General features: G+C 42.1%; 2 protein-coding genes across 2 annotated transcripts; both read right to left on the bottom strand.

The window, feature by feature from the left end:
• Nucleotides 1–8313: 8313 nt before the first annotated feature.
• Nucleotides 8314–10420, bottom strand: LOC115667463 (CASP-like protein 4A3). The gene is made up of 3 exons (XM_030589039.2): nucleotides 9722–10420; nucleotides 9098–9233; nucleotides 8314–8671 (listed from the first exon to the last, which is right to left on the bottom strand). The coding sequence occupies exons 1-3, from the start codon at nucleotides 10414–10416 to the stop codon at nucleotides 8477–8479; spliced, it is 1026 nt and encodes a 341-aa protein (XP_030444899.2). The 5' UTR covers nucleotides 10417–10420; the 3' UTR covers nucleotides 8314–8476.
• Nucleotides 10421–13422: 3002 nt separating this feature from the next.
• Nucleotides 13423–18886, bottom strand: LOC115665890 (protein EXECUTER 2, chloroplastic). The gene is made up of 11 exons (XM_030587707.2): nucleotides 18488–18886; nucleotides 17857–17973; nucleotides 17707–17772; nucleotides 16880–16986; nucleotides 16727–16808; nucleotides 15544–16236; nucleotides 15002–15128; nucleotides 14743–14906; nucleotides 14550–14624; nucleotides 14036–14128; nucleotides 13423–13939 (listed from the first exon to the last, which is right to left on the bottom strand). Exons 1-11 carry the CDS (start codon nucleotides 18830–18832, stop codon nucleotides 13838–13840), a joined length of 1971 nt encoding a protein of 656 aa, XP_030443567.2. The 5' UTR covers nucleotides 18833–18886; the 3' UTR covers nucleotides 13423–13837.
• Between the last annotated feature and the right edge of the window lie 4910 nt (nucleotides 18887–23796).

Raw genomic sequence — 23796 nt, 5'->3', positions numbered from 1 at the left:
ATACATTATGATTTTTAACTATTAGCGAAAGCCAATTTGTCTTGCCAGAATTTGAACGGCACCTCCACAACCCCATCTTAGATACTTGTGTGTGTGTATATATATATATATATATATATATATATATATATATATATATATATATATATATATATATATATATATATATATATGCATATGTATGCATGTTTTTCTTTTTATGTAAATGTTTATCATGTGTTTCGATGGATTCAAATTTAGTTTTGACATTGCCACCGGGGAAAATTTCAAATATGGCATTAAGTGCCCTCATTTTCTCAAATAAGGGCGAGACCTAGGCAAGGCGACCCTTGCCCGACGCCAGCGAGGGAGACCCTCGCCCGCCCAGCCCAAGATGACTCTCGGTCAATGCCAGCAAGGGCGGCTCTCGCCTGAGTCGAGCGAAGGGAAGAGGGAAGAAAAAAAAAGAAAAGTAAAATAAAAAGGAAAAGGAAAAACAAAAAAGAAAAAAAAAAGAAAAAAATTTTAAAAGGCAAAAGACGAAAATGTCCTTCGACCGGTAAGGTCGGGCCCTTCTTTGAAAGATTATTATGGCCACTTCAAATCTTTATTTATCAAAAAAACGAGAGCATTTCAAATATTTATTTGACATAATATTTAATTTAAATCTTTATTTGAAATTTTTCTCTTGCCACGGTTATCGGGGAAGGCTAGCGTTGTCCTCCGAAGTTGCGATCGCGCGGGGTAAGGGGGGGCAATACGGTCATTTGGGGGGAGGTGTGGGGCCGTGGGGGAATGGGCTTTGCAGTTAGGGAGCAGTTAAAAAGGGGGGGGCCACATGGGGACCACGCCCACGGGGAGCGTGTCGGGCGAGGCCGTATGGTCCTCTTCCGTATACGGTCATCCTGTCTTTTCCCAATCCCTTTTTATCCCTTCCTTTTTTTTCAATTATTATTATTCTCATTAATATAAATATATCATCGCCGTCCCTTTCATTCATTTATTCGTTCATTTAAAAAAACAATAAAATAGAGGCAGAGCGTAATAAATCTCTCGACGTGTGTGCGGCGACGAGCTCGCGAAGGCCCACGTGAACTGCCGGTGGGTCTCTCCGTACGCGATGACGATCAGCCAAATGGCCGGAGATGTAGGGCCCAGATCGCCTGGGTGTATCTAGCCTTTACAACTCCTCCATGAAAAAATAAATAACAGTTATAATTACAATATTCATGATTAAAAAGAAAAGAGAGAATATTCTCATGGCTTTTTTCCCCCCTTTAATCTGAATTTTCGCAATTATTGGTAATGCTGTCTTGGGGGTGATAATTGGGGTTGGTGGGTGGGTGGTACTCGGTAGCAATCAAAATTCCTATTGTCGTATATATTATAATGGGTTATATCAGAAAAAACCAAACTAGCTGACACATTTACCCCAAACTATTTTTTTGCATAAAAACTACTAAATGATACCGTGTACAGATTTTACCCGAACTAATTTTTAATATTATTTTTTTGAATATTTTTGAATATTTTCTTTTCTTTTTTTTCCTTCACCTTCAACCTCGGCGTCGGCCGTCAGGCCCGGCGACGGCCAGAGGCGGAGCGACGAGGCCGCCCTCGCGGCGTCAGCGGCCCTCGCCCGACACCGGATCGGTGACGGCGACCCTCGCTGCGTCGGGCGAGGCGGCCTCGCCGCGTCGGGCGGTCCTCGCTGCGTCGGGCGGCCCTCGCCCGACACCGGATCTGTGACGGCGACCTCGCTGCGTCGGGCGAGGCGGCCTCGCCGGCGTCGGGCGGTCTCGCTCATGCGTCGGCGGCCCTCGCGACACCGGATACGCGAGGCGACCTCGCTGCGTCGCGAGGCCGTCCTCTCTCGCCCGGGGCAAGGCGACCTCGCCCGACGCAGCGAGGCGGCCCTCGCCGGCGCAGCGAGGGTCTCCCGCCAAATCCGGCGAGGCGGCCTCGCCGATCTGAGCGATGGTCGCCTCACTGGGATCTGGCAAGGACGACCTCGCTGCGTCGGGTGAGGGTCGCCTTGCCACTGGGCGAGGAGGGGCCCTCGCCGGCGCCGCAGGTGGCCTCGCCGGCTTCCCCTGGCCGGTCAGCCGGGCAGGGCACCGGCGGTCGAAGATGAAAAAAAAAAGAAAAGAAAAGAATAAAAAATAAATAAAAATTCGAAAAAAATAAAAAAATAATATTAAAATTTTAATTCAGGGTAAAATTGTCACATATGTACCAGGTTTGAGGTTTTTGTGGTAAGTTCGGGTAAAATTGTCAGGGTGTACCGGTTGGGTTTTGGTGGTCAAAAAAATAGTTCGGGAGTAAAATTGTCACGTGTGTGCAGGTTTGAGGTTTTTATGGTCAAAAAAATAGTTTGGGGTAAATGTGTCACAAGTGTACCAGTTTAGGGTTTTTCGTGGTATTAACCCTATTATAATCAAGGAAAGGATAAATGGATAAGGAAGAAAGATCAATAAAGCAGCAACTTCGAAAAAAGTTGCTCCTACTTATCTAATCTGTCATTTTAAGTTTTTTTTTCTTTTACCTTATTTGTTTTTGAAATGACTCGAAATTCAAATGTTTCAAATTATCTTTATGAAAGGATCGAAAATTCGATATTCAAGGGCTAAGTATTGCGATCGAACCGTCAGACGGGTGGATCGGGTTGGATATTGTCGACCCAAAAAGACTCATTTAACCCATGTTGACTCATTTCCAGGCAATGCAAATCAGGTGAATCATACCCGTCCGGTCCATACCCGATATGATCAATATTGCTAAAAGACTTCCATATTCAAAATTTACCAAAATTCATACTCAAACCGAAATGAGAGTGTGGAGCGAGCGAGCGGCGCAGAGAAGAATGAGAAAAAAAGTTATAGAGGTAGGTTAGATCTACATAAGTTGTAAACCCCATTTATGACCCATCTAACACTCGTATCATGTTTAAACTCATTTATGACCCATTTAATGAATATAACTAACTTATATAACAACTCAGTCATCATATATGAGTTAATAAATGAATTTATAACCATTTTGACGGGTCTTCTTTGGTAATTTTCTTTTGTCCTATCCCCATAAACACGAAGCGCAAGGACGTGACTTCAAAGACTCGAAGGTAATATACACAAATAAGGGCCGAATTACAAATATTAAAAGTGCAAGCTCAAAGCTGAAAAGACAAGTCATGCTTGAGATTTATGTAAAGATCATCACATATCCAATATATATGTACAGTTATAATTCCAAAGTCTGTCGAAAAGTGGAGGATATGGACCCTTGGGGGGGCCAGGACAAGGGAACAGAGGTACATGGTGATGGATCAACGTCAGTTGACCTTACTTTGAATTTATAAATTTAGACGACGGTATATACGAGGAAACTTACCCATTGAACAACGTACGCCTTCCGTTTTTGCCCTTCAGGACACGAGTTGGATATTGTCTGACCCAAATAGACTCATTTAACCCATGTTGACTCATTTCCAGGCAATGCAAATCCAGTGAATCATACCCGATCCGGTCCATACCCGATATGATCAATATTGCTAAAAGACTTCCATATTCAGCCTAATTTACCAAAATTCATACTCAAACCGAAATGAGAGTGTGGAGCGAGCGAGCGAGCGCAAGAGAGAATGAGAAAAAAAGTTATAGAGGTAGGTTAGATCTACATAAGTTGTAAACCCATTTATGACCCATCTAACACTCGTATCATGTTTAAACTCATTTATGACCCATTTAATGAATATAACTAACTTATATAACAACTCAGTCATCATATATGAGTTAATAAATGAATTTATAACCATTTTGACGGGTCTTCTTTGGTAATTTTCTTCTGTCCTATCCCCATAAACACGAAGCGCAAGGACGTGACTTCAAAGACTCGAAGGTAATATACACAAATAAGGGCCGAATTACAAATATTAAAAGTGCAAGCTCAAAGCTGAAAAGACAAGTCATGCTTGAGATTTATGTAAAGATCATCACATATCCAATATATATGTACAGTTATAATTCCAAAGTCTGTCGAAAAGTGGAGGATATGGACCCTTGGGGGGGCCAGGACAAGGGAACAGAGGTACATGGTGATGGATCAACGTCAGTTGACCTTACTTTGAATTTATAAATTTGGACGACGGTATATACGAGGAAACTTACCCGTTGAACAACGTACGCCTTCCGTTTTTGCCCTTCAGGACACGAGTTAAGCACGACGAATGAGAATAATATCAAGGATATGCCATGAATATCTCGATTTCTATGATACGATAGTGTTGTTGTTGTTGATCCCGATGCAACGTAATTTGCATCGAAATAGCTTGGACGTGCCCCCCCCCTATAAACTAATGGGGAAGTCGTTGTTGACCCCCCCCCCCCCCATATGCCTCTGCAACATAGGAGTCGCATTCAGCGTGATTTTGTAAGTACCGTATGATCCGCGATTCCCTAATTTGTTTTCGAACATGATTTTCAATTTTGAGTTTTCGTTCTTTTCTTTTCATTGGGTTTTCCGATCCATCGTTGTTTTTTTGTTTTGAACCGAATTGATAACACTGCCGAAGAGTTGCGTTTGGTCCATAATTCCAAATGCCGAGAATGGTTCCCTTTTGTTTTCGTTGGAGAACTGTTTTGATATTCAAAATGCTTCAAAGCGCATTCCAAAAATTGCTGGCCGAAGAGATTTTCGTAGGTAATCAGGAGAGGATAACTTTCATAACACTCGATGCACGACGGTTGATGTCTATTCTTAAACTTGTGGTGATGTTTTTTGCATGATTAACAACGTCGATTTGATGTGCTCTACCATGGCCTCGAGATTTAGGTGTCGTTTCGCCAATGTCGTATGTTTCGGAATTTGAAATTGTATTTTTGAAAGTAATTGCTTTGATAGAAATTGTTGAAGATATTTAGAAATTTTCTAGGAATATTTAGGATATTTCCTCTGATTTTCTATATCTCTTTTGATTATGTATATGTGATTTGATTTAATTTGATTTTCTCTATCCAAGCCTATAAATAAGCTCTTTATGTACTCTTTTCAATATATTGAAATATATACAATTTCTCATATTTCTTTCTTCCGCAATTCTTATATTTTACTTGGTATCAGAGTCTCCTTTTCCTGAGGCAACTTAGTGCACCGGGTGTACTTCGCACCCGGTGCACCTCACGCACCCCAGAAATTTCCCCAATCCTTTTTTTTTCCGTTTTATCATTCTCAACGCAGGATTGCTGTTCAACTGTGTTCACTTGGTGCCCACAAGTCTCATATGAAGAAGCACTTAATCGAGTGCGCATAATGTTTCGATGCTAATCGCACTGATCGTGTCACCCGTCGAGCCTTTTTCATGGAGGTGGCTTTTTTTCGATGCTAGCCGCACAGGCCGCATCCCAGTAACTCTTTTCCAAGCCTGCCGTATAGGCCGCTTGATGTTACGACGCCAGCCATATAGGCCGCGTCGCTTAGTTACTATTTCGCAAGCCAGCCGTATCGGCCGCTTGCTGTTTCCCCTCTGATTCTCGACCTTTCACGCATCGTTTCGAGAAGCCGAAACCACCACCAGACTCGCTCAACTTCAGATGAGCCAGATGCTGCCTCACTCACCGCCCCGTCCCAGATTCACCAAGCCCGATGCCATGCAGCATCGTTGGAAAAACAAGTTTTCGTGGCATTGTTCGACAATGATTCAAACTCGGTCACTGAAAGTTTGAGGGGGGATGTTGAAGATATTTAGAAATTTTCTGGGAATATTTAGGATATTTCCTCTGATTTTCTAGATCTCTTTTGATTATGTATATGGGATTTGATTTCATTTGATTTTCTCTATCTAAGCCTATAAATAGGCTCTTTATGTACTCTTTTCAATATATCGAAATATATACAATTTCTCATATTTCTCTCTTCCGCAATTCTTATATTTAACTGAAATTATGACTGCCATAAAAGTCACCATTTTATAACAGTTGTATAGCAGTAGTCCTGTAACGACTTTATAACGGTTTTGTAACATTTGATTTATTTATTGGGAAAATTACCAAAACAGTCCTAAATCTATTGCATTTGTGCCAATTCAGTCCTAAACCTATTTTTTTTGTGCCAATTCAGTCTTAAACCTTTTGCATTTGTACTAATTCAGTCAATCCGGCCAATTTTGGCCAGCCGACGCTGAAGTGATAATTTTTTAATATTATTTTTTCGAATTTTTTTATTTTCCTTCATCTTCATCTTCAACCTCTGGCTGGTGAGGCCAACCTCGCCGTTGCTTGGCGAGGCCGACCTAGCCAGTCGCCGGCGAGTTCAAGCCTCGCCAGATCTGGCGAGGGGTCATCCTCGCCGTCGCTGGCGAGGCTTGGCCCCGCCAACAACTGGGGCTGACCTCGCCAGTTGCCGGCGAGTTCAAGCCTTGCCAGATCTGGCGAGGGATCATCCTCGCCGTCGCTCTGGCAAGGGCTCGGCTCCACCGGCAATTGGCGAGGTCGGCCTCAGCAACGGCGAGGCTCGACCTCGCTAGTTGTTGGCGGGGCCGAGCCTCGCTAGCAACGGCAAGGATGAACCTCGCCGATGCTGGGCAAGGTCGACCTCGCCAATTGCCGGTTGGGCCGAGCCCTTGCCAGAGCGACGGCGAGGATGACCCCTTGCCAGATCTGGCGAGGCTTGAACTCGCCGGCAACTGGCGAGGTCGAGCCTCTACTGACCTTGCTAGTTGCCGACAAGGATGACCCCTCGCCAAATCTGGCGAGGCTCAAACTCGTCAGCAACTGGTGAGGTCGGCCTCGCCCAGCAACGGCGAGGTCGGCTTCACCTAACGCCGGCGAGGTCGAGCTTCGCCAGTGACCAGCAAGGTCGACCTCGGCAACCCCCACCGGCAACTGACCAGAGGTTTAAGATGAAGATGAAGGAAAAAAAAATAAAAGGAAAGGAAAAATAAAAGGAAAGAAAAAATAAAAAAATTCGAAAAAATAAAAAATATTATTAAAAAATTGCCACGTCAGCGTCGGCTGGCCGGCGAGCGTCCACGTCAACGCCGGCCAGCCAAAATTGCCCGGATGGACTGAATTGGCACAAATACAAAAGGTTTAGGACTGAATTGGCACAAAAAATGGTTTAGGACTGAATTGTTATAATTGCAATAGGTTTATGACTGTTTTGGTAATTTTCTCTTTATTTCTTCTTAAACCCTCAATGGTCATCTTCTCCTTTAATAATTACCAATTTATTCATAACAATTTCCCAACTATTCTCTCTTTTATTTTGAATATAAGATTAAAACTTCGAACCACAATCAAAAGTGGGAAACACCTAAATAGAAGAGAATTTACTTTTCTTCTCATAGTTTTCCTTTCCTTTCCTTTCCTTACCGACTTGTACACATTACGTTAGTCTTGTTCCTAAAAGTTCTATTGTATTTTGGAAGAATAGCTTCTTAAGCTTATCACATAGAATTTCGTACTCGAGAGGCAGAGTTATCCTTAAAGACATTAATTGCACGTTTTTATCCTTAAAATCAATTGTCCCAGATTGTCCGAGGTAGCCCGGGACAATTGATTTTATTTTTACATTTTTTTAACAGATTTCCAACCATTCTTACTTTTCATTATATCTAACATTTTCCCACCAGAAATCACTTGGTGCGTAGTTCGTGCTAATCGCTCTCGAAAAGGAGTAGAAAGACGACCGCCCAAGAAAAGGGCCTGGTTGCTGAACAAAGTGGACCAGGGGCCCATTTCCAATGCACGTAGAAATCTAACAAGATGTGGTTTTTCATTACGGTGCTGCCGTGCGAGAACGAGCGGATCATTGCGAGAACAGAACATCTATATCGTATTGGACATTTCCCTCCTAATCACGAACGACGAGGACCAACTCTGAATTTGGTGGTCATTGTACGTGTTATAGGACCTCAACACGAGTCGCCAAGACACTAGTTGCCCATCGACCACGCCAAAGATGCAGACAGAAAGAAGCTATATATCTATGTATCGCCCCCGTAAGTTCCACGTCGCAAATCAAATCCAGATTATAAGTGTAATTTAACTAAAGCTACCTATCTCATCAAGCCTATGATGATAGCTGGTAATCTAATGTAACACAAGCTGAGAGACAGACCTTGTGTTGTGCCCCCTACGCTAGCAGCAATCTATCCCTCTTCTGGGCTCAGCCTACTTTTTGCTTCTCTAGAATACATGAAGCTCCAGCTCCTATGGTTTCATCACTTCTCTTATCTCACGAAATAGTGGCGCTACCTCTCGCGTCGTCAAATAAACACAAGCACCACATGAATTCTTTATCTTAGATAATAAGCATTCCCAACAACCTACAAGCAAATTGTAGTGCAAAATGACATACCCATGCATTTGCGTTCATCTGATTATTTAACCACAATATTGGGAACGAATCTGGCGCCCTGTTCAACTTAAGCAACAAAGTAAGCGGAGAAGAACCAGGACTTCCTGACATTCTACATTCTACCGGCTAAACAGATTTATCCTCAAGCAAAATCACGAGTACACATGTCGTAACCAGAGATAAGGGAACTAAAGGCAAAGGATACAAAAGCCAGGAAGGCCATCCCTATTGAAGCGCTCGCCATTTCCGTAAACTGATCCTTGCCCCAGTTTGTTTCCCAGTCAACAACTCGGGTTGCTGCTGCGGTTGATGCTGCTATCAAGAGATATGCCAGAATCTGAAATTGAATCAGAAGAACCTTGCCACTCAGTATGAATGCCCATCATCTTAAAATGGGAAGGTCTAAACACGTGTATCATTATAAAGAAGAGGCTTCAAACAAGAGCCTGAGCAAAGCCTGAGTTCAATCTGAGCATGAGACTGCAGACATAAAGAGTAAATACAGACTCCCTGAATGCCTCTACTAAATTAACAACAGCCACGTTTAAGTTCTCCATACAGCAATTAATCTTTCCTCTCCTCAAGAGCATTAGAAGACAAACTCAATATCACGAGTTCTGATATAGAGGGTATGAGTGTAACGAATACTCTGCGATTCTACACTTGTATACATCAAAATTTTCCAAAAGCAAAGGAGCAAAGAATAATTCGACCGCATGCTAAATGTAAGAACGGAAAGGGAATATATACTTGCTTGACTTGCCTGATCCATGAAGAAATCGAAATGACAACGGAGGTGGTGGCCGATGACATGCTTCCCAGTGATGAAATGGTAAGTCAGATCATATGCTTGAAACCCTGAATATGCAAATCCAATGACATTCACGGATAGACAGAACCTGCCATCAAACCAGCTTTCTCGTTAGGATAACGAGAAGGAGAAGAAGAACCCCGTGAAACTTAAGAGCTAGAGAAGGAACAGAACATCTAAAGCAAGAGATAACAATGATTCTGTTAGTGCCAGCATCCAGTTTCCATAAGAAGCAACACGATAATACTGAACCTACAACCTCCAGCATGAACCCGCAAATTAAAGTAGAGCTTCGTAGCGTGAAGCATCACTGAATCTGATTCTGCAAATTCAAAAGAGATTCAGAAGGAGACAAAGTCAATAGATTTTTTCCTCCCTTTCTGCCTACGCAAGAAGAGTATTATCCGTGCGACTTCCTCCATATTATTGAGGCGCCAGTTGTTGCGGACAACAAGCTTTTTGGTAAGCTCGGGACGATAAAGCATGCATTTTTTTTTGGCGATGTGAGAATGGACGCAACGATGGTTCTCGATCAGAAGCTAAATTTAAAGAAGAAGATACGCAGCGGAGGCGCACCTGTACTCCTTGTAGCGATCAAACGAATCGCCACTCCATCCCTGGGTCTTATCAGCAGCCATGACCGAGAACGAAATCAGGCACAGTATCATCTCGCTCATCCTAAACCCTAGCCCCGCCCGCTGCACCATCTCCCTGCTCCTCGACCTCCTCAGTATCGTCGACACCGCCGCCGACCGCCCCTCCTCCCTGCCCCCCCTCCCGCCGCCCTTCGCCGCCGCCGCCGCCGGCTGTTCGGGGGCCGCGTCCTCCTCCTTCGCCGCCCTGCTCACCGCCGTCCCCCGCGGAAGCGGCGGCGGCGGCGGGGGCTTGCGGTTCGAGCTCTCGAGGGGCTTCTGGGCCAGGGGGAGGCGGGAGTGGAGCGGGGAGCAGCGGGGCAGCTTGTCGACGGCGACGATGGCCTTGGAGTTGTTGGCGCGGGGAGGCGGAGGCGGAGGCGGAGGCGGCGGCTTGTCGAGGGTCCCGGCCGGGGAGGAGTAGGGCGGCGATTCGGCGGGGTCGCCGAACTCGTCGGATCTGAGGGGGGAGTGGTAGAGGCTGGGGGAGTCGTGGATGGTGGAGGACTCGGAGTTCCGGGACGACGACTTCTTCATGGCGCCGCCGCCGCGGGGCTGCGGGCGGGGGAGGAGGAGGTGGTGGTGGCGGTAGTGGTGGTGGTGGTTTTGAGGGTCGGAGGAGTTGGGGTTGGATTCCATGGGCTTGGGGACTACTGAATCGGTGGTGGTGGGGTTTCTTTAAGGAGAGAGGGAAAGCAAGAGATAGAGAGAGAGAGAGAGAGCTTTCAGTTTTCCACGCTCTGAGAGTGAAAGAGAGAGAGAGACACTCCACACACACACAGCACAACACAACACAACACATATCCACACCGGTTTTGAAGTGGGGCCCACTCGCTGCCACGTAAAGCTTCGCTTTCAAAAAACGGATGGCTAGCCTACGGTGCTATGCGTGTACAGGATTGTGACGACGATGACTAGGGGTCCATAAGACTATAAGACTATTCTGTGCCGGGAAAAAAGTGGCCCAAGGGTCGTAAATTTATTGTATTTTTATTAATTAAATTTTAAATCTTTTTAATTGTATCGACCCGATCCTAAATATTTTACAAATTTTTTCCGATTGATTTCGTCAGGCCAATTTTAGCCGGAAATTACCCGACGTGGATAATTTTTAATAATATTTTTCATATTTTTGAATTTCGAATTATTTTTTCCTTCTTTTTCTTTCTCTCAATTTCCTTTTCTTCTTCCAAACCCGGCCGGGGCTGTTGGCCAACCCTCACCAGTACAGGCGAGGGCCCTCGCCGAACTTGATAGAAGAAAAAAAAGGAAAAGAAAGAAAGGGAAAAAAAAAAGAAAAGTACAAAAATAAGAAAAATTATCCACGTTAGCACTGGTCATCCTACGTGGTACTACCGGGATCCACGTCAACAAATTCTAGCTAAAATTGGCTAGATTGACTCAATTGGCAAAATATGAAAAATGTTTAGGATTGAATCGGTAAAATTAATATTTTTGGACAATTTTTGCATCTTGGGCTGCTAGAACTTAAGAGAGGAATAGGGCACACACAAAGTCAACCTCCATAAATCTCGTTTGCAGTTTGTTTGTCCTTAAAAACTTATTAGGTTTTGCCTTTAACATTGTGAGTTCAATTTGCTTGGAGAGGCAATGGGTTTGATGTGCTTCGGTAACTTCAATAAGTAATGCCGTAATTATCTATTTGCAAAGCATAGAAAGACTACTCATTACTTCCACCCGTGACTTTCCTTACAGACTTGGAGAACGAAAATTAATTTCAGACAATAGTGTCCCGATAAATAAAACCCAGATTTAAAAAAAAAAAACTAAACTATAAAAGTAGATTTCACCCCCAAATAGGACTAAATCAACTCTTTACCATACGCACAAAAAATTTATTTCATGGTTCATCATCTAAGCCTGACCCCTTTAGGTAGAGCAGCACCACCAATCAACCATAAAATCTATGGCGATAATTATGGTACGACGATCATTGAATCTTGAAGAAGATTTCTCAGTCCCATGGATTGATCGGTAGGCGCTCATTCGACAAGCCAAAGTATTTGTTTGTTTATACAGTATGTATGATACGAGAATTTGGAGCACCTTAAAGTCACGCTGTCTATATCAAGACGCACCTAACCCCACAACACCGAAAGAAGTGAGGAAAGCTCTAAAGCCACCTTGGCGGTGATGGTAATTTAATACTTAATTTAAACTTTGAATTGCCTTTTAAAAATTTCTTCATTAAGTAAATCTCAATACTACTACATACACGACCAAGTTATAATTGCATAAATATGGCATATTACATTCTCCTCCGCTATAAAAAAAGAAGAAGAAGGAGGTAGCAAATCGAAAGCCGACAAGTGATGGCACGCTATAAAAAAAGAAGAAGGAGGTAGCAAATCGAAAGCCGACAAGTGATGGCACGCGCAATTGAAATTGGCCTCATTGAGGTAGGTCAAAAACATGAATAATTACTTCACCAGAAATTTTTTGTGTCATCATTTCTCGGCTTTTAATTCAATGCCATCTTCTTCTCTTTTTTTTTTTTTTTGATTATTTGTTTCCTTTTTAATGGAGAAGAATGCTTTTTGCGATTTTTATCAAATTATAATTCGATCAGAAGGTCTCGTCAACAACTGCCCTTAAGGCACTGATTAATTTAACTAAACTTTAAAGAAATTATACTTTTTGAGAGGTTTCGAAAATTGAATAAGTACATACATACATCAAGGAGGAAGCTACTTGCTTGAAATGGAAGATTTTTACATTTTCCAAAACATAATTATAAGGGCTAACGAGTGGAGGGCACTAAGAGCACTCTTTAATCTTTTCCTTTCAGAAAAGGGCTAGCAAACAAACTCAAATTGGCCTTGGTTGGATCCAAAGTCCAAACAAGCTGGCCATGGACATTTCAACACGTCCAAAAGTGATGCTTTATTAGGTTCTTTGTGCTTTTAGGAGTGCCTTATGCTTTTGTGTGGGGAAAAAAGCAAAAAAATAAAATACTTCACAAGCTTTTTCATTTATCTTCCTTAAAAACAGATGCCTTCTTTTTCTTTTCCCCCCCTTTTTCTGCTGGTCTTGCCTTTTCTAGGTTCAATCAAAAGATGGATCAACAAGAAGACACGGAAAAGAAACGTCATATAATTCACCTCAAAGCGATGCCGGCGAGACACCCGGTTCCAACAACATCCTCCACAGGCAAAAAGGAAAAGGGAAACAGAAAAGACGACAGAAGAATGCGAACGATTGAAATGAATCAAGGAAAGCATCACCTCACTCCTAATGCCTTGAATAACAATAAGAAAACACCCCCGCCATCCCCCACCACCCCCCCTCCCCAATGCCCAAATCATGTGCACGAGTTGTCAACATCAAATTTTAGCACAACAGCAGCTCAAGAACTAAAGGACACAACTATAAATATTCCCAGGCAGCAATCACATATCATCATGAGCCACCCATCCTACTATTAGCATATATCTGCCAGCAATACGATGGCACAGCGTCAATTGCATGAACTTTAGTTCAGAAGAATGAGAACGTATCCACCAAATTAACAAAACCACAGCAAGATTCACATTCTTCTCTGAAACCATAAAAAACAGTTTAGACAATCAAACAACATCAGATATATTCATGAGTCATATCCCAATGAACGGAAACCCCAGGAAGGAGTCGAAGTAGAATGTGTCACTATCATGTATATCTCAAAGCATCTCATTACATGCCAATTCGGTCACTGGTCATCCTCCTTTAGCTGGAGGAAATCCATGACTAAATTTTAACAAAACAAACTAATATGCACTCAACAACTCATTGGATTAAAGCAGAGACGGTCCTTATATTGGTTGGCGAAAAAACTATACATATAAGACATAAACACTACAAGAAAAGGCTGAAAACAAAGAAAGCATAAACATATACTATCAAAACTTTCCTCTCAAGACGAGATAAGTAATGGCAGGTGATACTCCATATGAATCCAACATGCTATGGACAAAAACCTCTATGCTCCGCCTTTAAAGTAGATATCTCTTTTCTCTACCACATCAAAAAGGGTAACGAGAAATACTCGATACCTACGAGCTCATTCAGGTAATTTCAGACGGTTGAATAAGACAAGGAAACTCCGCTCAGGTACCACATATAGGAATCCAAGATCAGCTCCCTTCAAGTATGGACCCATGCCCTATAATTTGAAATTATAACAAGAAAACATATAACTGACGTAAATGACCTGCTATACACAATTTGTGACGGCAGACAGTCTTGGGAGTGGTGTTACCTTGCCATTTAATTGAAGAAGCTCACCATCAACCCATTTTGGGTTGCGAAATCCGAACTCAGCTATCCTTCCTTGACCTTTGTGACTGGCAGCCTAAAAGAAAAGCATTCCGCAATTTAATATATCTACCCATCATGGGCAATAATGCAAAGAAAACATCAAAAGGATTTTACTAATCCGGCATGGAGGGGAACAGTCCACAAAATCTGGCAATTTTCTGGCACCTATACTGACCAGAAATGATATCACAGCAAGAAAAAAGAAATATCTTCATGTTGTTTGTTGAGATGCCAAAATTGTCATTTCAAGTACACGAGACAGAGGTGTGAATGGAAACTTTATGCTCTGAGAATTTAGCAGCAGCTAGAAACAAAGACTTGTATTACTGTACCATCCAGCCAAATTACAGAGAAGAAAACCCAGAGAAATTACACGGTAACCCTAAAAAAAGAAGCAATCCAAAACATCAGGATGCACATCCTCAATGAGAGAGAGAGAGAGAGAGAGAGATTACCACGCCTAATTCATCTGGAAACATCCCTCGATTAGAAGCTCGTCCCCTTTTCCCAATTTTGGCACGAAATGTAACCTATAAAATCATACTTTTGGTTAGCTCAAACTTAGATGCATCCTCGCATAATAGATAAATACAAACAAGCAAATATGTAATCCTTTGTGATCATCCCAAAGACGTGAATATAAAAGACCTGGCCAGCAGGAACATTAAGATCCCCAGTCAACTTCACCGCTTCAACATATTCAAAGAATTCCACATCCGATGAACTAATATCGGAGCCATTCCAATGTCCGAACTTGCGTCTCAGTTGAACCACCTCAGTACCATAAGGGCCAAATGCACCGACATATAAGCCTAGAATTTAGGAAGCAAATGTCCTTTAATGCCAGGTTTCTCATAGTAAAGAAAAAAGAAGACGAGAAAGGAAAAATCGATAATCTAAAGCGCACCATCAAAGGGATCTAAATCGCCTTTGGAAGTGGTGATTCGACTGAAATTCGTAAATTCAGATAGTCTATTCCTTTTCTCTGCCTGAGTAACTGCGAGTTTGACGATTTCCCGAACATCTCTTGAAACCTACAACACAAAAGTGAAGGAATGTTTGAAACATGAGTGCAGATAATGAAAACAAAATGAATTTTTTCACGCAACTATTTTTGAAAAGTATAAGACGCATGCATGGCTCCAATACCATAATATTCCGTTTTATGTGAAAGCCAATCATATTCAGAAAATGAATTCAAGTATTTTTCATTCTCTATGACCAGAATGCAAAGACACTGAACAGAAGTAAATATGCTGCTGTTGATAAAATTTCGTTGGCAACATTTGTGTTTGTTCAGCTAAATACAACTTTTGTGCTAACTAAGAGATTTTTTTAGAATATTAACTGGTACAACATTTACTGAAGAGTACAGAAAATTTCAAATTTTTTGATGTACACTCTTTTCATCCTATATTCTAGGATCAAAGCTTTAATCCTTAATCTCACCTTTGGCGAAACTTTGTCTGCAGCCCAGAATGCCTTTGCAACATCAGGGGGCATCAATTCAGATACACCTTGAGCTGCTATTGCTGCAACTTTCAATTTGGATACTTTGTTATTTCCACCATCATGCCCAAGGCCTTTACTAGGAACGTGTAGCACAAAAGAATCTCTTTCTATATCCTTTAATTCAGCTGGAAGACGTGTATGCTCATCCTTTGAAGTTGTGTCCTCATTATGCACTACCCCACCAATATAAAACTTCATATCCAAATCCTTTTCATCCTCTTTGACACTGCTATCTTCACCTAAACCGATTTCATCAGACTGGAAATTTTCCACATCACCATCTTCATCTTCTGAATTCTCCAGAGGAACTGCGTCCTCATCATCTTCCTGCATTAACTGCTTGACGGAATCGCTGTCCTCAATCACTTCCTCAGCTACATCAACATTCATGACTTTCACTTTCAGTCCAGGAATTCTATCTTTCAAAAAGTTTATTACACTTTTTATCCCTTCCTCAGTTGCTCCCTCAATATTCAAGCCCTTATCATCATTCGTCTCTGTCTTCAACTCATTTTCTGGTACATCTACAACTGATGTTTCATCAACTTTAGAAGATTGGCTTTTTGAGGATTTTGATGAGGAGCTTGTGGAGGCCATTGAGTTCCCTTTGGTTCGATGCAAATACACTACCTAACAACATCGTGACATCAGATGCATTTCGCGAAAACTTCAACAGAACTAGGGGAATCACAAAGGAGCAGTTTCTGCTTACTTTACAAGTGCAATGAGAATGATTTTGGGGTAGAAAAATACTAGAAACAACTTTATGGATGATAGAAACAAGTAACTCAGTCCGCAACTCTGAGATAACACAAAGGGTCCATATGTAAGGAAAGAAAAAATATGACGACTAAAGAACAATGTCCTAACCAACATGTTGACTAGAATGTACGGATTTGTACTACCAGAAACAGGGCGGTCTCATATTAAAGACTCACATCTCAGAGAAATTGAACTTCAATCATGTTTCAGTACAAAAGAATTACTAAAAGCCGTGCACGGTAGCCATCATGTCAAAGAAATCGAAAAGCATAATCACACATGTACGGCCAGTTGTAGGCTTAAGGCACAAACATTTGAAGCTTAAGTTGCAACCCAAGATAAATCATCAGTACATCACCTGCATTTGATACGTGTCATCAGCATCTTTGACAACAAAAATTTCAAATATTGGAATTCCAGGAGACGCAGTGACCAACTGCCTGTAACAAATATATTAATCACTGCCCATTCCAGATAAATGCTGCATAAACTATAGTCAGAAGAAATTAACCTTGGGCTGTAACTTCTTCCAACAAATCTGCCCACACTGGGAGTTATGCGTATAAGTCGGCCAAAGGGATCATCAGAGTCTTTTGAGTAACCAACCCACCAGCCCACCTGCCCACAACAGGTGGTGATATTGTTAGTGGAAATCAAACATTTCGGAATGGCTGCAACTCTTCATTCTACCAGTTTTAGGAAATAGGCTTGGCAATATAAACAGACAAAAACCTAATTAATTCCACTACATTCTTCAGAGGATAGGACATTTCACTGTTATTGCATCTTACTATCTATTGCCCACGCTAATTTGACAACATGAAAAGCATATTATTAACTCAATGATGACCAATAACGGGTCAAATATAAAATTAATTCAGGATAAACAACAACGACATGGTGGCCCACAACAAACATTGGCACCTGGCAAAATGCGGATATCATGAAAGGGAGCAAAACTTTGGAATAGTAAATTCTTTCATACTGCAAATCCTACTGTTTCAGCAGAACGCCCTCCTTTTGCAATGGCCCTCAGCATAGTATCTAATGACAGTCTACAAGAACTTGAACCAAAATCAAACCAATACATACCCTATGACACGAACACAAAGAAGTAAATGAAAATAAGACAATCAAAGATGCAACCAAACAGGAATAAGATGACCGAAACTGAGTTATGTTGGGCCTCACACAAAGATGTTCGAAAAGAGAAAAGATCAAAAAAAATTTGAAGGGTACCCAGCAACCGAAAAGATAATAAATTGTCATAAGAGTCACATAAACAGGGAAAACAGGTAGATAAAGATGAACAAAGTAATGCCATATGATGAAAATTACCAGACCACTTCCCGTATGTTTACATAACCTTGATGCCTCTTGATAACGCTCTTCCTCTATTGCATTCTGCATGTAAACAGGAGATTAACAAAAAGGCGAACTGGTTAATGAGCAAGTAAATGCTTCTAGCAAACCAAGCTCTGGCCCAACCTTCAACTGAGACATGATGTCAGCAACGGTATCCTTTGATCTACTTTCAGAAATAGCCATCTTCAGTTTGGCAGCCTCATGGAAATCTTCCTTCTCGATTGCTTCTTCGAGTTGGAACTGTAAAGCACGATTAGCATCGTGAAGAGGAAAGAGATTCAGATATTTCAATACTACATCATTCTTTAGCTTTTGCAGGGGAGACTGAAGTGACTGTGAATAAATTTCCAATGACCAGAAGTAAAATCAACACTGACAGTCTTCCTAAAGAATATTAAATCCTGCGAATTAGCATTCTTCAGCAGTTTAAAACATCGGCCAATAATATTCTGATAAAAGAGACAAGGAACATCTCCTACATCAATCTAGAAAGAAAGGCACCTATGGTTCATCATATCACGTTGCACACAGAGCACATTATATAAACGTAATAATTAAAAGCAAGGGCACTGACTAAGCTACTCAGAAACTACACTCCAATTCAAAATCTTACCCGACAGCCACAAGAAGTAGAATGGGAGAATAACTAAATCGCCAAGAAATCATCAATAAAAGACACCCAATTCAGAATTATTCAAGCCCGAGCTCAGAAACTTGCACGCCAAACCCAAGAAAACGAGCACGAGGTACATACCTTGAGAACAGAGGCGAAGCTCTCGGCCTGTTCAACCTCGGAGAAGTGGCGGCTCCACCGGCTCCAGTCCCAACCGGCGCAAGAACTGCTCGGGGCGCCGTCGACGCCGACGCCGACGCCGCAGCGGCAGAGCGGGGCCGGGGCCCTGCGGGGCCTGGCGGAGGAGACGCCGGCGTTGGGGTTCTTGCAGCGGGCGGCCGGGCCCCCGCAGCCGAGGGCGGTGAAGGAGAAGCCGGGAGGGTTGGCCGGTTTCTTGGCCGGCGACGGATCGAGAAGGCAGAAGGGTGTCGGGCGAGAGGCCCGGATTGAACTGCCGGCGACCCACGATGCATTGGTCACCGCCATCTCCTTCTGTCTCTCTCTCTCTGCGAGTGCTGCTCGATCGATCTCGGGAGGCTTTTGTGCTAGCGGAGGGACGTTTGGTGGTATGGATGATGCGATAGCATCGCCACATAAAAAAAACGGAATATCCGGACCGGGCCCTCCCTCGTTTTTTCTTCTCTTCCTTTTCTTTTCTCTTTTTTGTTCTTTTTGGCCTGCGTTGTTGGTTGGTAAGTTTTGATTAATAATGGCAGGGCGGATTTAAGATCCGGAGAAAATAAATTATTTGAAAAATAATTTCCTAATATTGATCGCTTGTATGTCTTACAAAAATGAATGAACCAAAAATGCTTTCATCGTTCATAAAAAGTATTTAGACATAAATTATTATCGATGATAAAAAAACCTCAAACGATACGAGCGGTCATTTTTATGAGAATATTTTTTAAATTATTTATTTTCCTCGAACACATACGACAGCCTGATTATGAAATTGATCGGACACGAAAGGGTTCGGATAGGCTAAGATAAAATCCGTTCTGAGCAAGGACCAAATCGGGTATGACTTTTGGCCCAATAATGAAACTCAACCATTGAGCCTGTTGTTTTGGGCCGGGCCTATCCGTGGCCCACCTAGACCCTTCCGTTAATAAAGTTTCATTCTTCGCAACTATACTTACCATGGATATTTTATGATCGTGTTTTAGGAACAAATTGAAATTACCATCCTACGCACATTCCAACGTTAATTTAAATGTGAATAAAAATAATAATAACAGCGAATATACATCTTATTATCCCTTTTCTTTTTCCCACTCCATAGCGATCTGATAACTCGAGTGTAAGAAAAAAGGTTTTATCCTTGAGATTATAGACTGGATCCCGTACTAGTGGGGCAAGTTGGCTCAGGCTCTAGGTGCGATCATTCGAACACGGGCCTTGAATGAGAAGGACGAACATGTTCATCGCTCGAACACCGATGGGGAGTGTCCGGGGCTCCTCGACCGCCCGACCAATCCCCACCACCGGCGGCGGTCCCTCCCCCCGTCCCACACACACCGACCAATTTACCAGAGATGCATGCGTGTCTGCGCTCCCGAGAGACCACGCAAGCGTGCGTGGTGATTCGAATCCGGGCCTCACACACGAGAAGAGGACGGACGCGTTCATCGCTCGAACAACCACATTCCACACGGACTCAAGAGCCCCCCAAAACTGCCAGTCAAACCGCGGAATGGGAAATGGGGAGGGGGGATTCAAGGATGGACTCTCTCTTGGGGGGGGGGGTCATTCCATCTTTCGGGAAAAGGGTCAAACGTCCTCTGCGGGTGCGCTCCCTTCTTTCGGTTTTGCCTTTCCTCTTCTCATCTCAAGACACTCGTGCCCAAAACGTCCTGCCTCTCGGTCGTACAATTTGCCCGAGTCAAGGCCCTCCTCCGCATGCTACAAAAGAACCGCAGCAGCCGGCGTGTGTTTTGCATCACCCGCGACATCATTCTCGTTGACCGCACCACCCCACCCCACCCCACGCTCATTTCCCAGTACCTCTTAAGTCTCTTGCGGTTTCGTAAACCCTTGGATCGGTGCCAATGCAGTACACACTTTTACTTTGGTTTTGACGCATTGAATGGTCAACAAGGATGAAATGAGGCTCCGAATTTCGCCTATTGCAGGTGCCAACTGAGAGAAAAAAGAGAGACGTCTTGCTGGCATTCGGGTTTACATAAGAAAAAATTGCCCCCGGAAAAATGCGCAACCACGTTGGCGAAATTGAAAAGTTTGGACCCGGATTGACATCGGTACATGGGTCTAGGATTGGTTAGTGTGTTTTTCTTTTTGTTGGCATGAATCACGACAAAGATCAAGAAAAAGAAAAAAACAGCGGAGGATATAGAAAACGGCGAAGACAATTCAACACTAGCTATGCATGGAAGCCTTATCCTAGGACACAACACTGGCCAGGCATATAGGACGGTGGGACCTGACTTTTGTCACCAGAAGCTTTGCTTTCCACGCCATCCAAGGCGATTGTTTGCTATGCGACAGTAAGGGGGCGTCCGGGCAAGTTGTCAAATAGCAAAAATTTCTATTTTTTTATTCTCAGAATCAGTTTGGAAATAGAAATCCGTTTGTTAAAATTTTTATGCCAGGGCACAAATTTACAAAAAATTATTCCCGGAATCAGTTTTAGAACAGAATCAAGAAGCAAAAAAAAAGTAGTTTCTCGATTCTGAAATAATTTTTCCATTTCTGATTCTTCTTGGTTTTCTTCTTCCTTTTTGATTTGTTGTTGTTCTTCTTCCCGGTCTGTCGCCAGCCGCAGGCCACCGGCAAGGCCGGCGGCGAGGGCTGCGACGCCTTTGCCGGCGACCGGCCATGGCCAAGGAAGGGAAGGAAAAAAAAGAAAAAAAAAGGAAAAAGAGAGAAAGAAATATTATTAAAATATTATTAATAAAAAGAAATTTTGTGTAGTTACCAAACGCATTTCTGTTCTTTTTCTATTCTAAGAATAGAAATTTTGGGCAGTTATCAAACACTTTCAAATGCTTAGAAATTGTTTCCGGGCACAAAATCAAAAAGAATCATTTTTTAGCAGAATCAGTTCCCGAGCACAGAATCGTTGCCATGCGCACCCTAAGACTCATGACTAACATTTGCAGAGAGAAACTTATTAGACTCGAAATCTCGTCACTAGTTTTTAGTAAAATTAAAACATGAATCTCCATCCCGCCGAAATATTTTCTTCCTACCCAAATTGATACAATTAACTACAATATGGCCGTGATGACTCAATAGGAATTGCCATGGTCGATTTTGGGAAATTTCACGGTCAACTTCTATATCTTTGTGATGATTTGTTGGCATTCGGGCTTACATAGGAAAAATTACCCGAAGAAACACACAAATGAAACACACAAATGTCATGAGCTGACGCTTGAGATTGAGATCGTGTGGCAACTTAGGCTTCATTTAGATTTGTTGAGTTGCCTAAGTCAAGCCTTTTTTTCCAAGGATCGATTGCTCGCTTACAAACTCGTTCGAATGGTAGAAAGAGAGAAAGTGTTTAGAGAGAAAAGATTATTTTGTGAGAGAATGTATTTCTATTGCTCAAATGTTTGGTGTTCCAAATGAGGGTAATATTACCAAAATAGTCCTAAACATACTGCAATTATGTCAATCCAGTTCTTAATTTTTTTTTTTTTGCCAATTCAGTCATAAATATTTTGCAATTGTGTTGTTGGAGTCCATCCGGCCAATTTTGGTTGGCCAGCACTGACGTGGATAATTTTTTTATAATATTTTATTTTTCTCGATTTTTTTATTTTCGTTTTCTTTTTTTTCCTTCCCTTCTTCTTCTTCCTCTAGCAGGCCGCCGCCAGTGCTGGCCAGCCAAAATTGTCCGGATGGATTAAAACAACACAATTGCAAAATGTTTAGTACTAAATTAGCAAAAAAAAAAGGTTTATGATTGAATTGGTACAATTGCAATAGGTTTATGACTGCTTTGATAATTTTCCCTCCAAATGAGGGGAAAGACACCCCTATTTATACATGTGGAGATCTACTATTCTCAACTACCTCTACCTTATTAAATATAAGACTACCATCTATCCCATTAAATATCTTAAATACAAATATACATTTTCAAGAAGTAGTTCAAGGCTTATTACATTCCCTAGGATTATTTCTCGGTACATCGAGTCTTGAGAACCTTAGGATCGTGACATTCTCCCCCACCCAATCGAGTGACACCTTCAGCGCTCTCATCTCAGAGTCTTTAGCTTTTTAGATCGTCGGTTTGCTCGAATGTTGGCAATTCTTTCGTTTTTGATGTTGCTTGGTTTTTCCTTTCTCAACTTGATGGCTACATGGCTCTTGAATCCCAGCCCATTCTACAAGCGACTCCTTTTTTGGTTCGGCCATTTCTATGTTGCTCCGCAAGTTCTCCACTTCCGAAAAAAGCACATGGATTGGCATACCACATTGAGTTGGCGTGGGTCGCCCCAACTCCTCCCTCTGCTTTTCCAAAAGTTGTGTCTTTGCTCTTGACTCGGTTACAAGCTCTTCAACTCTCGGTCCTTTATCCACGAGTTATATCGTGGAGATGCTCTTAGTCTCCGTCAATCCAAAAATCACTAGTACCACCACCGATGGACATTTCGTGATAATAGTTGACTAGGTTATCACATCAACCATGACATTCGCGTTATCAAAAAATTAGTTTGGGGTAAATTTATCACTGGTGTACCAGTTTGAGGTTTTTTGTAGTGTTAACCCTTAAGAAATCTAGAAATGAGATAAAAGAGGTACTTTGGTCTAGGTCAAAATATATAGATATATCAAGGCAAATAAACAAATAATTAAATTATATAAAGGTGGGGCAATATATAGGGAGGAGAGAAGCCACAAAAGAGCAAGCATTTAAGGGGGTGAGGGTGTAGGGCGGCCCTCGCCTAGCCAAATCTAGCTAGGGCATCGTGGCCCTCGCCTGTGATCGGTGAGGGTCAGTTGACCACTCTTGCTGGCCCTAACTTCAAAACAAAAAAAAAATAGAGAAAAGGAAAAAAAGAAGAAAAAATCATAAAATTTCTTTAGAAAATTATTAAAATATTATTTAAAAATGTTCACGTCAATAGTTTCCGGCTAAAATTGATCGGATGAACTTAATTGGCAAGAAGTGAAAAGATTTTGGACTCAATAGGCAAAGTTGAAAGGTTTAATACTGAATTAGCAAATTAAAAGTGCAATATGTTTATGATTTTTTGGATAATTTTCTCATTGATTTTGTGTGTTCATCTTTTTTGTTGACATAAATCACGACAAAGACAAACAAGAAGGAAAAAAAAAACAGTGGAGGATATTAATAACGGCTAAGGAAATTCAACACTAGCTTTGCATGGAAACTTCATTCTCGGACATGCCGCTTGCTAGCATGGAACCTCAGTTTTGTCACAAATGCTTTGCTTTCGACGCCATCTATGACGATT

The sequence above is a fragment of the Syzygium oleosum genome, unplaced genomic scaffold (genome assembly GCF_021117445.2).
Source record: "Syzygium oleosum isolate NSW1041296 unplaced genomic scaffold, Sole_v2.1 Sole_v2.09, whole genome shotgun sequence".
In the NCBI taxonomy this organism is placed as follows: domain Eukaryota; kingdom Viridiplantae; phylum Streptophyta; class Magnoliopsida; order Myrtales; family Myrtaceae; genus Syzygium; species Syzygium oleosum.
Note: the sequence above shows the minus strand (reverse complement) of the source record. Positions and strands in the feature narration are given on the sequence as shown.